Below are 13,744 nucleotides of genomic sequence, written 5' to 3'. Positions count from 1 at the left end.
CAAGTATTATTTCTTTATCCCTTCCTTGTTATTATTTTTAATCATGTTTGCTTTAATGAATTCTTATTTTGTTGCATTTGATATGTGTGAGTAGTTTCTTAATCTAGGGTTAGATGGAACCCTAGCCATGATGTTGATGATGAATTATTGAATGCTAATCCTTTTTTGTTATGCATAATCCTTATTCATGCTTGGTTTCTTATGCTAGTTAACTCATATATTTTCAAGAGAAATTTTGGAAATTGTAGTTAACAATTCACTCAATCGCTAACGAAAGTTAGAGTTGAATGAATTGCCTTTTTAAACCAAGGGCTTGATAATCTTCATGAAAATAGATAGATTTGATTGTTGGATCTTATAGAATACTATGCTCAATGTCATTACTATACTTGATTCCATGAAAATAGGTTTGATAGTATGGTAGTGAAGCTAATAGTCTTCGAGAGGAGTTATTAGTATTCTTAATGGTGTATTCGTCCTATTGAACTCGGTTATGATTGTTGTAAGGGTAGTAGGATCTCATTGTCATCATATCATGCTAGTGGGGAAGTTTATCCCTAGATGTTTTAGTATCATCGATTTACCTATCTAATTTAATTGTTTGTGCTCTAGTCATTTAGTTAGTTTAGACATATATTCTCCAAATTGGTGTGTTACTTAGAATCAATTGGTAGCCGGAAAATAATATTTACTACGTTGTTCTCTGTGGATTCGACCCTAACTGCTGCTATACTAGTTGCATATTAGGATTTGTTTGATAGTACATAAACGACCTATCAAAGATACCACAATACCTTAGCCGAGGTTCTTTTAGTATCTCAATCCCCTTTACGCTTGTAACGCGATAATCCACACCTAGGACACTCTTCTAAGTTCTCATTTTCATTTCGATACAATACACAATCATTCGGACACACATGAATCTTTTGGTACTCTAAGCCGAAAGGACGAATGAGTTTTTTGGCATAATATGTCGACTTTGAAAGTTAATTTCCCTTAGGAAGCATCTCACTTAACGCTTCTAATAACATTGTGAAACTAAGGTCACTCCAATTGAACTTTGACTTAATGTTGAAAATTGTCAACACGGCTGTTAGTTTGGTGAACTTTGTACATCCAGGATACAAAGGCTTTTGAGAAGCCTTTGTCAACAAGTCAAAAACACGAGAACGTTTTCCTAACTCATTCTCGACTCCCTCCATCATCTCATCAACACGATCTACATACTCATCGACATTCTCTTCATCTGTCTCATACCCATCAACACGATCTACTACATCCTCACTGACATCCACATTATTGACATCCTCAACAACACTTTTTTCTTTGTAAACTCCCTCCTCAACATGCCAAACCCAAACATGATATTGAGGCCTAAACCCAAGTCGAAGTATGTGCTCCCTAAGGATATCAACACTATCTACCTTTGATACATTGCCACACTCGACACATGGGCAATAAAAACCAATTCCTCCTGTCCTAACTTGATGTCCAACGGCAATACTACAAAATTCTAATACGCCATCAATAAATTTTGACGATTCAATGCTTTCATATATCCAAGAACAATCTTTTGTCATCCTAAGTGTGATTAATTAATTCAAAGTAAAATTAATAATCACTTTTTAACATATATACTTATTTAACCCTAAAAATATATACTTATTTATACTAAACATATTTAACCCTAAATATATACTTCATATTCTTTGTTCAAATTATCTATATTCTAATAACCTGACATATTTATAAATAAAATAATAATATATGCACTACATTGTTCAATATAAGCACTAGATTGTTCAATATAAGCACTACATTATAAAATATGTAAGAACTTCATATTTTTAAATTGTTCAGTATAAGCACTACATTGTAAAGTAAAATCTTATACAAAATATAAATAATAATGTAAAACTCCCTAAAGCCTAAAAATATAAAAAACAATAAAAATTAGTATCAATAGAAATCACCGTGTGTATCTAGATGAAGAAAAATTACAATGTGACCTACAATGAAATAAGAAAAACAAAATTACTACACAACCATTTTTTTCCAAACAAAAGTAAAAATAAACTTAAAAAAAACACCATTAATCAAAAAATGTACCTTGAAGAGAGAGTAGATTCGTGGGTTTATGAAGAAATTCATGGGTCAAAGTTTAATGAAGAAAATTCGTGGGTGTATGAAGAACAGAGTGTGGAAGCAAATTCGTGGCCTTGAAGAGAGAGCAATGAAGAAGAGAGCAAATGAAGAGAGCAAATTTCGTGGGTTATGAAGTTTTGAAGAAGAACAACAGGATGATGGAAGAATTTTGTGAGTTGAAGAACAGGCGCATGATGCAGAAATGTCGTGGGTTATGAGGAAATGAAGAAAAAAGCTTAGCTTGTACAATACGAATTAATAAAACCGTATTTAGGGCGTGTTTTTCTTAAAAAATAAAAATGGTTATGTGCTGTAGTTCTCAAAAAACCGCAGCATATGTTGCCTTAAATGCTGTGGTTTTTTGAGAATCGCAGCACGTAACCATTTTTTATTTTTTTTGAAAATTCAAGTTAGATTATATGCTGCGGTTTTAGGGAAAACCACAGCATATACTCTATTATTGTTTTGTAACTCGTTTTTTCTTTTCATTTTATGCTGCGTCATTAATGAATCGTGGTATTTTTCGCGCAGCATATGAGCTTTTTTTTACTAGTGTAAAATTACGGTTTGGTTTGCGGTTTAGACCGAACTCTATTTAGCCCTAGAGGAGAAAGATGACAGGAAAGGAGGAATCGGAAGGGCTTTTGGTTTACGAAAATCAAAGAAAAAAAATTGAAAATTAAATTGTGGAAAAGAGGATTTGAACTTGTAATGTCCTGCTTATTATTAAAAGTGAAATTCCACATGGTAGCACCCAATTTTAATGAAATGCTAGTGGTAGCACTTTTTTTAAGAAAATTCCATATGATAGCATTCAACAATTGCATTTAAATTTTCAATAGCTTTAAACGGAAAAAAATGTTTGTGTACCGTTAGCCATGTATTTTTGAACAGCATTTACTGATTTCAATACCATTTGAAATCCCAGTTCAAGTCGATGCCCTCTCTGCCCCTCCCCATTGATCTCAGCCAGTTCCTAACAATTTTTGGTTATCTCTGCAACTCACCGGCCAACCCTCCCATTCGATTACAGGTATGGCTTCCTTCTCTGGCTTCCTTCTTGTTCTATTCTCTGTGTTGATGCGAATTTAGGGTTTTATTTGGGTGTTTGTTACGACTTAGGGTTTTAGTAAAGCAGTTTTGATTTTTTGGTAGTAATAGCAATATTAGGGTAGAAAATTCTAATTTTTTTTATTTGATTTGGGTGTATGTTGCGTTTGAGGGGAGAAATTTAGTAAAAGTTGTGGGCAACCTCAAAGACTTAAATATGAAAAATAAGCTTATTATGGAAGAGTGTATGTGGAATTTTGTCTTGTTCCAACAAGTAGTATGGCATTTTTGAATATTTAATTTGTTATTGGTTGAAATCTAATAATCAAATTAGGGCTATTGGTGATGGAGTGTTGAATTGTTGGATTTAGTACTAGCAATATTAAGGTCGAAACTATGGCAAATTGGTTGAATTGTTGGAGTTTTAATTTGAATTTTTGTATTTAATTTGTTATTGATTTGTTGATTGGTTGAATTTAAGAAATTAGAGCTTTTTTTGTTTTTCTTTCTTATTTTCTTATAATTCTCATTTTTAAATTGCAGAATGCTTGAACATGTGGTCTTACGTTCTTAGTGGTTGTGTGTGGAAGTAGATTTGGATGTAATTGATAAGCATAAAGTAAATTTTTTGGATTTGATAATGGATTGGGAAGATGAGTGCATTAAAACTAACAAGTTTATACCTAAAAATCTCTCATTTGTGTATGTTTGGAAGATGAATCATGTTAAACTTAATTGTGATCAAGACCTAATGACCATGTTTGAGAGGTTCAACGACAATGAAATGATTTTTATTTGGGTTGGTGCACTTGAAGAGGAAAGTAGTCTCGTGAATAGAGTCACAGAACCCTGTACCACTTAAAACCATTCCAGCAAGAGAGAAAATGCCAATTAGAAGAAGGGATTCGCAAGAGTTTGAGATAATGTTCCCTTTGAATGACTACAATGAGGTTCAACATGACATTGCTGTGATGAATGCTACGCAGGATAAGTGGCATGACATGGAAGTGGAGTCATTATTGAAAAGTTTTGAAAATACTCCTATTAATGATTCACCATTGCAAACAAGTGAAACCCCTAGCCAAATGCCTTTGACTATTTCTTCTAAGTCCTTAAAAGCTTCCACTAAAAAAAATCCAACGAAAATTGCTATTAGGAAGGGCATTTTGGTGAAAGCAAGCTCACAGTCTTCACAGCCTTCACAACCTTCACAGCCTTCTCAACCTTCTGTGAGTGTGGAAACAAAGCGTAAGAACAGGAGAGCTATTAGTAAAAGTCAACAAATTCAGGTTGATGGTGATGAGGGTTGTCCATTTGACAATGAAGATGATGATTATAGTCCATCAGAGACTAACAGTGATGATGATGATGGTGATGATGATTTTACTGATGATGAGTGAGTGATGATGGCAACTTAGAGTATGTGGATGATATTTATGAACCATTTGAGGATCCATTATGGGGTAATCATGTACTTGAAAATGATAATGAAAGTAACTACATTCAAAGGCTTTTTCAAAATGGTGAGATGTATATGGATAGAGGTTGGGGCAATATTAACCTTGCACCATAGCAGATTTTCACTGATAAGCACCACGTAAGGGAAGTTGTTAGGGAATTGAGACAGTCTTGAATAAGTTATGGCCAACTGTTGGGAGGAGATATTACTGCAAGCATTTATCTGTAAACTGGAAGAAAAAATATCCAGGCCCCTTAATGTATGCACTATTTTGGAGGGCTGCAAATGCCACTTCACTATTCAAGTTCAAGAAAGCCATGGAAGCCATTGACGACACGAACCCTATGGCAAAGGAGTGGCTTGTAGATATTGGAGATCAATCATCAAGATGGACAAAATATGCATTTGACCCTAATGTTTGTTGTGACGAAAACAAAACGAACTTTGTTGAGAGCTTCAATGCAACTCTTGGAGTTGATAGGTGTAAGCCTTTTTTAACACTACTTGAGGGTAATCTATGCTTTAAACTTTTTGTTGTAAACCATAAATTTCCTTCTTTAGAACTTGAAATCCATGAAGTTGAATAAGTTGCATTTGTGTGACATATATAAGGAGGGTAACTATGGTAAGGATGGCCACAAGAAAGGAGAAGAGTAAAAACTGAATAGATACTGATTTCTGTCCTAATATAGTGAAGAGAGTGAAATTCCTAATTTCAGACTCAAGAACATGTAAGGCTTTCCATTCGGGTGATGGATTTTATGAGATTAAAGATGGTAAGTCCACCTTGTCTGTGAGCTTAAATGACAGAACATGCTTGTGCAACGCACATCAACTCACTGCGATCCCTTGCAAGCATGTTGTGAGGGCCATTCTACATTCAAGCCAAGATCCCATAAGTTTTTGTAGTGATTGGTACAGTTGCAAAATGTACAAGCAAGTGTATGCAATCACTATTAGATCTATTCCAGACCCTGAGCATTGGCCAGAAATGCAATTCCCACCAATTAAGCCACCAGTGATGAAAAGAGCAATTGGAAGACCTGCAAAGAATAGAAAGAAGGATGCAAACGAGGAAAGAAAGGGGAAAAGGTCTAAGACTGTAAAGTGTAGTAGATGCAAGGAGTTTGGACACAATGTGAAGACTTGCAAGGGTGGATTAACAACTAAGCAAAAGAAGGGTAAAAGGACGACTTCTACATCGTAATCTTCAAAAGCATCCTAAATATAGTTATGTGAATACGTCTTACTACTGGAAATGTAACTTTGAACTTTGAGCCATATAGACTCCTTAGCTGCAAAAGTTAAAGCCATGTACTCAGTTTCAGTAGTAGACAACGTAACCGAAGAATACAATGTAGACTTCCAACTAACCACATAACCACCCAAAGTAAACACATACCCGGTCACTGACCTCCTGGTATCCACATCAGCTGCATAATCAGATCACTATATCCAGTTACCAAACACTCCTTACCATTCCTATACACAAGACCAATATTAGTTGTCCCTCTCAAATAGCGAAAAATCCTTTTCACCCCCTGCCAGTGCTCTCTCCCAGGTCGAGCCATGAACCTACTCACAACAATGACAACGTGCACAATATCCGGCCTAGTACAGACAATAGCATACATCAAACAGCCAACAGCGTTGGCATAAGGGACCTTAGAAAGCCAACTCCTCCTCAATTTGAGGTGACATAGACAAAGACAATTTGCGGCTCATAGATGTTGGTGTACTTATAGGCTTCGAATTCTCCATCCCAAAACGAGACAAAATCCTTCTGATGTAACTTTTCTGAGTCAAGAAAAGCTTACCTCTAGCCCGATCCCTATAGATCTCCATACCCAAAATCTTCTTAGCTGGACCCAAATCTTTCATGTCAAATTCCGAGTTATGCAACTCTTTAAGTCTGGCAATATCCAATTTATTCTTTGTGGCAACAAGCATGTCATCAACATATAACAACAAATAAATCATGGAACCGTCATCCAGCTTACTATGATACACACAGCAATCATACGAGTTCCTATCAAAACCATGCGAAACCATAAAAGAATCAAACCTCTTGTACCACTGCCGAGGGGATTGCTTAAGTCCATACAACGACTTTAGCAATCTGCATGCATAGTGTTCTTTCCCTAGAATCTCGAATCCCTCGGGCTACTTCATCAAAATCTCCTCCTCCAAATCGCCATGAAGGAAAGCCGTCTTAACATCCAGCTGCTCCAGCTCAAGGTCATAATGTGCTACAATTGACAATAGCACACGAATAGAAGTATGTCGAACCACCGGTGAGAATATCTCCACAAAGTCAACCCCTTCACTGAACCCCTTGGCAACTAGCCTAGCCTTAAAACGAACTTTCACAGATTTAGATGACCCTTATTTTTTCTTAAAGATCTACTTACACCCTACAAGTTTTCTTCCCTCTGGTACCTTCACAAGTTCCCACACTCTGTTCTTGTAAAGAGATTGCATCTCTTCACCCATTGCAGCAAGCCATTGCGCAGACTCACTACAACTAATTGCTTGTTTATACGTGGCAGGTTCATATGACTCTATATCATCAGCTACACTAAATGCATAACTTGTCAAATTCTCAACAAAGCAATTCCTTTCTTCCATCTCTTCAATCAACCTAACAGGCTTCTTAATAACTCGTGTAGGTCTCTCAAGAATGGTGTCAGATTGGCAAGATGACCCCTAATTAGACTGCTCCACCTCCTCCCCAGAGTTAGGAGGAGATGGAATAACCTCAGGTTCAGGAGTACTCGGCATTGGAACCTCAGCATCATCATCAATAAATTGCACTCGAGGTAAATCAGCAATGGATGACTGATGTACCTCAAGTACTCCATCTGTCTGTAGCAAGTTTTCCCCTTCTTTTCCCAAATCAGAAGACTCCGAGCTCTACTTGGAATACATGGTGTTCTCATTAAAAGTGACATCCCTACTAAGAATGACCCGACGCTCCAAAGGTGAATAGATCCTAAACCCCTTCACACCATCACCGTACCCAACAAAACACCCCGTCTTGGATTTGGATCCAACTTACCCTCACTAACATGATAATAAGCAACACAGCCAAAAATCTGCAAATTAGAGAAACTAGGCAACTTACCACTCCAGATCTCAAACGGGATTTTGAAGTCAATTTCCAAATGAGGACCCCTATTGATGATACAACAAGCTGTCATCACAGCTTCACTCCAATACCTCCTCTTAAGCCCTGCATTAGAGAGCATGCATCGAACTCTCTCAAGCAGTGTCTGATTAACCCATTCTGCAACACCGTTCTGCTGTGGTGTCATCCTGACGGTATGATGCCGACCAATACCCTCATCTGCACAGAACTGATTAAACTCCTCTTTGCAAAACTCTAGCCCATTGTCTGTTCGTAGCTTCTTGATCTTCCTACCCTGTCGATTCTCCACTAAAGCTTTCCATTGCTTAAAAGCTTTGAAGGCCTCATCCTTTGACTTAATCAACCTAAGCCATGTGTATCAGGATTTATCATCTACAAATGACACAAAATAGCAAAAACCTCCCATACCTTCAACCCTAGACGGACCCTAACAATCTGAATGGACATAATCGAGCACTTCATCAGTAATGTAAGCACCCTTGCTGAACTTTGACCTGTGTTTCTTCTTAAACACACAATGCTCACAAAATTCAAGGTTGGCAACCTTGATCCCGGATAGTAGACCCCTCTTAGACAAAAGCTGCATCCCCTTCTCCCCCATATGACCAAGCCTCATGTGCTAAATCTTGGTCATCTCCCGGTGAGATACTGATGCACAAACCGCAGAACTAGACAGTGTGACACCCTCAAAGACATAGAGGGTGTTCCTTTTGATACCCTTAAGTACCAACTCCGAACCTCGATAAATGGACAGCTCCCCATCTGAAAACGTTCCATTGTACCCCAAATCATCCAAGGTACCCAATGAAATCAGATTCTTCCCCAAAGTAGGGACATGCTGTACCCTAGTCAATGTCAACTTTCGCCCATCTCTAGTCCTCAATCTTATGGATCCGATACCCGTAACCTTACAAGGTGCGTTGTTACCTACAATAACATTACCCCCATTGCAAGACTCATACGTGTCAAACCAATCTCGACGCGGACTCATATGGAACGAACACCCCGAATCTAGAACCCAATCATCAGAAAGATCCCTAGACTTAGCAGAACTCACTAATGCCAAGTCTTCCTTCGAATTATAGTTCTCCTTCGGTTTTACTTCAACTACAACAGCTTGGGACTTGCCCTTCCTCACCGGACAATTAGCCCTAAAGTGACCCGGTTCTTTGCAGTAATAACAGGTTTTCCCCGCAGTCTTACCAGATCCCTCATTGCCGTTTCCAGCTCCTGACCCAGTATTGTTGCCCTTGTTAACCCCCTTCTTCTTTTTAGACTTCTCGGACTTAACAAACAACCCACTGTCACTATCCCCGTTATCACCTATAGCTTTTTGATGAAATTCCCTAGTATGAAGTGCTGCCTTCACTTCTTCTAGGGTCAGGGAGTCTTTACCAACAACAAACGACTCCACAAAATTCTCATAGCTAGACGTTAGATACACAAGTAAAATCAATGAGCATCCTCATCATCTACTTTAACATCTAAGTTACGCAAATCCAGTAAAATAGAGTTAAGTTTTTCAAGATGTTCCCGTAAGGGAGTACCTGACTGCATTCGGAGGCTGAACAACCGCTGCTTCAGCAATAATTTGTTGGTCAACGACTTAGTCATATACAATGACTCCAACTTCATCCAAAGTTCCACCGCTGTAGCCTGATCAGCGACCTCCGTGATGATATGATCATCCAAACTTAGCAACATGGTAGAATGAGCTTTTTCCTCCATTACTGCTAATTGCCCGTCGGTCAATCCATCATCCGACCCCGCAGTGGTACTCCATAAAGCCAACGGACACCAGATTTGCTGCTGTTTCAACAAAGCCTTCATCTTTATTTGCTATAGCCCGAAGCTATTTTTTCCGGTAAATTTCTCAATTCTTATTTAGAATCTCCAGCCATTGTTTCACTAAAAAAGTCTCCAAGGACTTAAAACCTGAGCTCTTGATGCCAATTGTTGTGTGACAGCGGAAGCAAGGTCGATGAACAACAATGAAACAACAAGAAATTCAATGCAAACAATAAGAAAATGACACAAGAAATTTAACGTGGTTCACTATCAATGTGATAGCTATGTCCACCGGCACCAAGAATAAATAATTTCACTATGATCGCAAATAGTACAAGATGAATTACAATCACGCTCACAAACTACAATGGCTCTCTTGTGATCTCTCTAAATCTGTGAATCATAATTCCCTAGTGCTAACAAGAGGGTGTATTTATAATAAATCAACTTGAAAGACAATTTTAGGGACTAAGTAACCACAAATAACCGACCACAAATAAAGGTAACCATCCCAAAAGACATTTCCCGTGAAAAGAAACTTCAATTGCGCGACCCGTGTAAAACTACGCGAGCCGCAGAGTTAGATCATAGGCAACTCCACGCCCCGCGGATCAAAGCAGTATGGACTCCGCGCCCCGCGGATCAAAGCAGTATGGACTCCGCGCCCCGCGGAGGTCTTCTTCGACTCGTATTCACCTTCTTTCAATGGTGCTAGCAAGTTTGAGTCACCATTTAACAACAGAGTGGAAGAAATATAATTTGTGGGCTAAAACTTTTAGAATATCTCGTTTTTGATTTCATGAATTCCTTCCTTCTTTTTCTCACATTTGTTTTCTTTTTATCATTTTTATTTTCATTACTCCTAATCTTTAAGCCCAAGTTTTATTTCATCCTAAATCCAAAACAGTAACACACCTTCTACTCTTAAACCCTTCTTCTTCCTTCTCCTTCTCTTTCTTTAATTTTCACAAATAGTTGCAGCAATCATCTTCATCTCATTCTTGATTTTGAAGCAATACAGCAAATCCAATATGAGCAGGTTGTTCTTCTTCATTTCAGCCATTTCGGTCAAATACAGTAGATCCTCCTTGGTTTTGATTTCGAAGAACAAGATCCCGTATTCTGCATCTGATTTTAGAATTAGAGATAAAGCAACAGCAGGTATATTCATCTTTCCTTCTTTTTCTAATTTTCGAATTGAACAGCTTACCCATATATTTTTCTTCCTTTCTTCGTCCTTAGTTCAAGATAACGACAATGGCGTTTTTGTTTGTCTCTAATAGTTGATTCTTGTAAACACAACAACAAGCAACATCCGTTCATCGGTGACCAGCCTTGATTCTTCCCTGCTCTTGTGAGTTTCAAAAGAAGCAAACCACAGAACCTTCTTCCCAAGTCTGATTTCTGAGCGACATTACCTTCTTTGGGTGTCAATGTTCTCTACCCTTTTGATGATTGTTTTTACATATCTTATTATCAATTTGCAAGCATCTTTGCATCTTTTCTTCTTGGATTATTTTATTCTTCTTTTCCTATTGTTATCCTTAAGAACCATTACCACAATGATTGACAATAATAAAAGAGAAGGGCTTATGTTGATGATATTAATTTTATGGATATCAAGAGTATGAGTTGTGTTGGGAAATATTAGTTATTGATAAAATATTGGATTAGTTGATGTTCTTAAAGAAATTATTAGATTCTTTAGATAATTATTGACTTTGGTTTAAATGTAGACATTTGTGTTTAGTTAGACATGCTAAAACAAAAGTCTTAGTTAAGCTTTATGCAAGAAACCAGCCCAAAACAGATATTCGCTTCACTTATGCTAGAAGGCCCAAGAAGTTACTAGAAGAAGGCTGAAGCTGCCAATTGATTGCTAAGCTGGGAGGTGATTTTAGTTTTGGGGGTAGAGGGTAATATAGTAAATCTTGAAGAAAAGTTGTTATGAGTTTGTTATCTTGGCTCCCTTGCTAAGAGTATACTTAAGTTTGTTATGAATTTGGGTATATATTAAAGAATGGGGTAGAAGGGAGAGGTAAGCAATATATTAAACACAGTATTACTGGGAGAGCGCCTTCCTCTTGAAAGAAGGATCCTTGTATTGCTAAACTGTTGCAAGTTATTAGTAATACACATACCTTGAGTCAATCTTCTATTTATTTTTTTCTGTAACTCTTAATCTCTAGCAAATTGGTATCAGAGCAGAATCGTTTCAAAACGGAGAAATTGATGGCCAGGTTAAATCACGGGCAACGGCTGGATTTTCTAGAACAGGATGTGGCTGGATTACCTGCGCGTGTAGCCCAGGAGATAACTACTGCGTTAGCAGCATTCAAAACTGGCCTCAATCACTAGCTGGCTGTTGGCCAGGAGAAAATTCAATCAGATTTCGCTCTTCGCTGATAAACGGTTCTCCATCTACATGGGATAACCTATTTTCATCTCAATCTCAGCTGGGAACTGGAGAAGGGGGCTACCCAGGAGGCCATACGAATTGGAAATTACGAAAACTTGACCTACCTTTGTTTGACGGTACAAATCTGGACGGCTGGATTCTCAGAGCTGAACGGTTCTTCCATTTTTACCGGTTAGGGGAAGAGGATCAACTGGAGGCCGCCATTGTTGCACTGGAAGGAGATTCGTTACTATGGTATCAATGGGAACGCCGGCGCCATGCAGTACTGCTTCTGCTGCAACTAAACCTTCAATGGCTTCTGTTCAACTTAATAGGTAATTGGGTATGCTTCTTCTACAATTGGGCTAATTTTTGATATAATTAGATTTTCAATTAGAACTTTAGGCCTTAAGGCGTGTTTGGATGGAGGAAATAAAGGGAAAGAAAAGGAAGGAATTTGGAGGGAGGAAGAATCTCTTGTTTGGATAGCAAAATGGGAGGGATGAGATTAGGAGGGAAGGAAATTGAAAGGATTTGATGGATACTTTTTGGTGAGGTTTTAATTACTCCAAAGTTGAAAAGATTTAAAGAGATAACTCTCATCTCACTTCCTTTCCCTTCCATCATACTATCTACTTATACAATAAAAAAAATATGACATGTGTCAATTGTACAAGAGAGTTTATCCCGTCCAAGAAAACTTTTCAAAATAAAAACTCTATCAAATGTATATTATGTGAACTTTTTTATTGAATTTAATATTAACTTTCTTAATATGTAAAATATATTAATTATATATGTATTTCATTGTGCATTCATATCAGTATTTCTATTTAGAAAATAACAAAAACAATCACTAACAATGAGAATGTCAATAACACAATTATATTATCAACAACAATAGATTTAGGTAATTGAGTTTGGAAATTTTTAACTTTTTTAGTAATTTTAATTTCTTAGATAATATGAAATGATAATATTAATTATATATGGGGTAAAAAATTATTTCATTATGCATTCATATCAGTATTTCTATTTAGAAAAATAACAAAGACAATCATCATACTATCTACTAATACAATAAAAGAATATGACACGTGTTAATGCTACAAGAGAGTTTTTCCCGCCCAAGAAAACTTTCCAAAATAAAAACTCTATCAAATGTATATTATGTTAACTTTTTTATTGAATTTAATATTAACTTTCCTAATATGTAAAATATATTAATTATATATGGGGTAAAAGATTATTATATCTATTTAGAAAAATAACAAACACAATCAATGGCCAACAATGAGAATGTCAATAACACAATTATATTATCAACAACAATAGATTCAGGTAATTGAGTTTGGAAAAGCTTAATTTTTTAGTAAATTTTATTTCTTAGATAATATGAAATAATAATATTAATTATATATAGGGTAAAAAACTATTTCATTGTGCATTTATATCAGTATTTCTATTTAGAAAAATAACAAAGACAATCAATGGCTAACAATGACAATGTCAATAACACAATTATATTATGAACAACAAGATATTCAGGTAATTGATTTTCGAAAATTTTAATTTTTTAGTAAATTTTTTAGTAAATTTTGGAAAAGTTAATTTTGGTAACTTTGACTTTAGTTGATTTAAATGTTTAAAATATTAAAACCTTATTTATGATAAAAAAAATTAGAATTAAAAATGAGTGTCAACTAAAAATAACCTTATGTTTGGAAACTCTTAAATAATGTATTAATTAATAATT

The 13,744-nt window shown here is 36.4% G+C and overlaps 2 protein-coding genes across 2 annotated transcripts; both read left to right on the top strand.

The window, feature by feature from the left end:
• Positions 1 to 4,079: 4,079 nt before the first annotated feature.
• Positions 4,080 to 4,595, top strand: LOC130808269 (uncharacterized). Its single transcript, XM_057673750.1, has one exon. The coding sequence runs from the start codon at positions 4,080 to 4,082 to the stop codon at positions 4,593 to 4,595; it is 516 nt and encodes a 171-aa protein (XP_057529733.1).
• A 316-nt stretch (positions 4,596 to 4,911) lies between these two features.
• Positions 4,912 to 5,861, top strand: LOC130808268 (uncharacterized). The gene is made up of 2 exons (XM_057673749.1): positions 4,912 to 5,164; positions 5,347 to 5,861. The coding sequence occupies exons 1-2, from the start codon at positions 4,912 to 4,914 to the stop codon at positions 5,859 to 5,861; spliced, it is 768 nt and encodes a 255-aa protein (XP_057529732.1).
• The last annotated feature ends 7,883 nt before the right edge of the window (positions 5,862 to 13,744 follow it).

Source organism: Amaranthus tricolor, chromosome 3, assembly GCF_026212465.1.
Source record: "Amaranthus tricolor cultivar Red isolate AtriRed21 chromosome 3, ASM2621246v1, whole genome shotgun sequence".
Classification (NCBI taxonomy): Eukaryota; Viridiplantae; Streptophyta; class Magnoliopsida; order Caryophyllales; family Amaranthaceae; genus Amaranthus; species Amaranthus tricolor.
This window is presented reverse-complemented; position numbering and strand designations above follow the sequence as displayed.

What these genes read in the sequence shown, in the direction of transcription:
- LOC130808268 (XM_057673749.1), top strand. Translation starts at nt 4,912, where the DNA reads ATGTATGCACTATTTTGGAGGGCTGCAAATGCCACTTCACTATTCAAG. An exon ending in TTTTTTAACACTACTTGAGG is followed by an intron (nt 5,165 to 5,346) that starts GTAATCTATGCT and finishes GTCCTAATATAG; the next exon opens with TGAAGAGAGTGAAATTCCTA.
- LOC130808269 (XM_057673750.1), top strand. Translation starts at nt 4,080, where the DNA reads ATGCCAATTAGAAGAAGGGATTCGCAAGAGTTTGAGATAATGTTCCCT.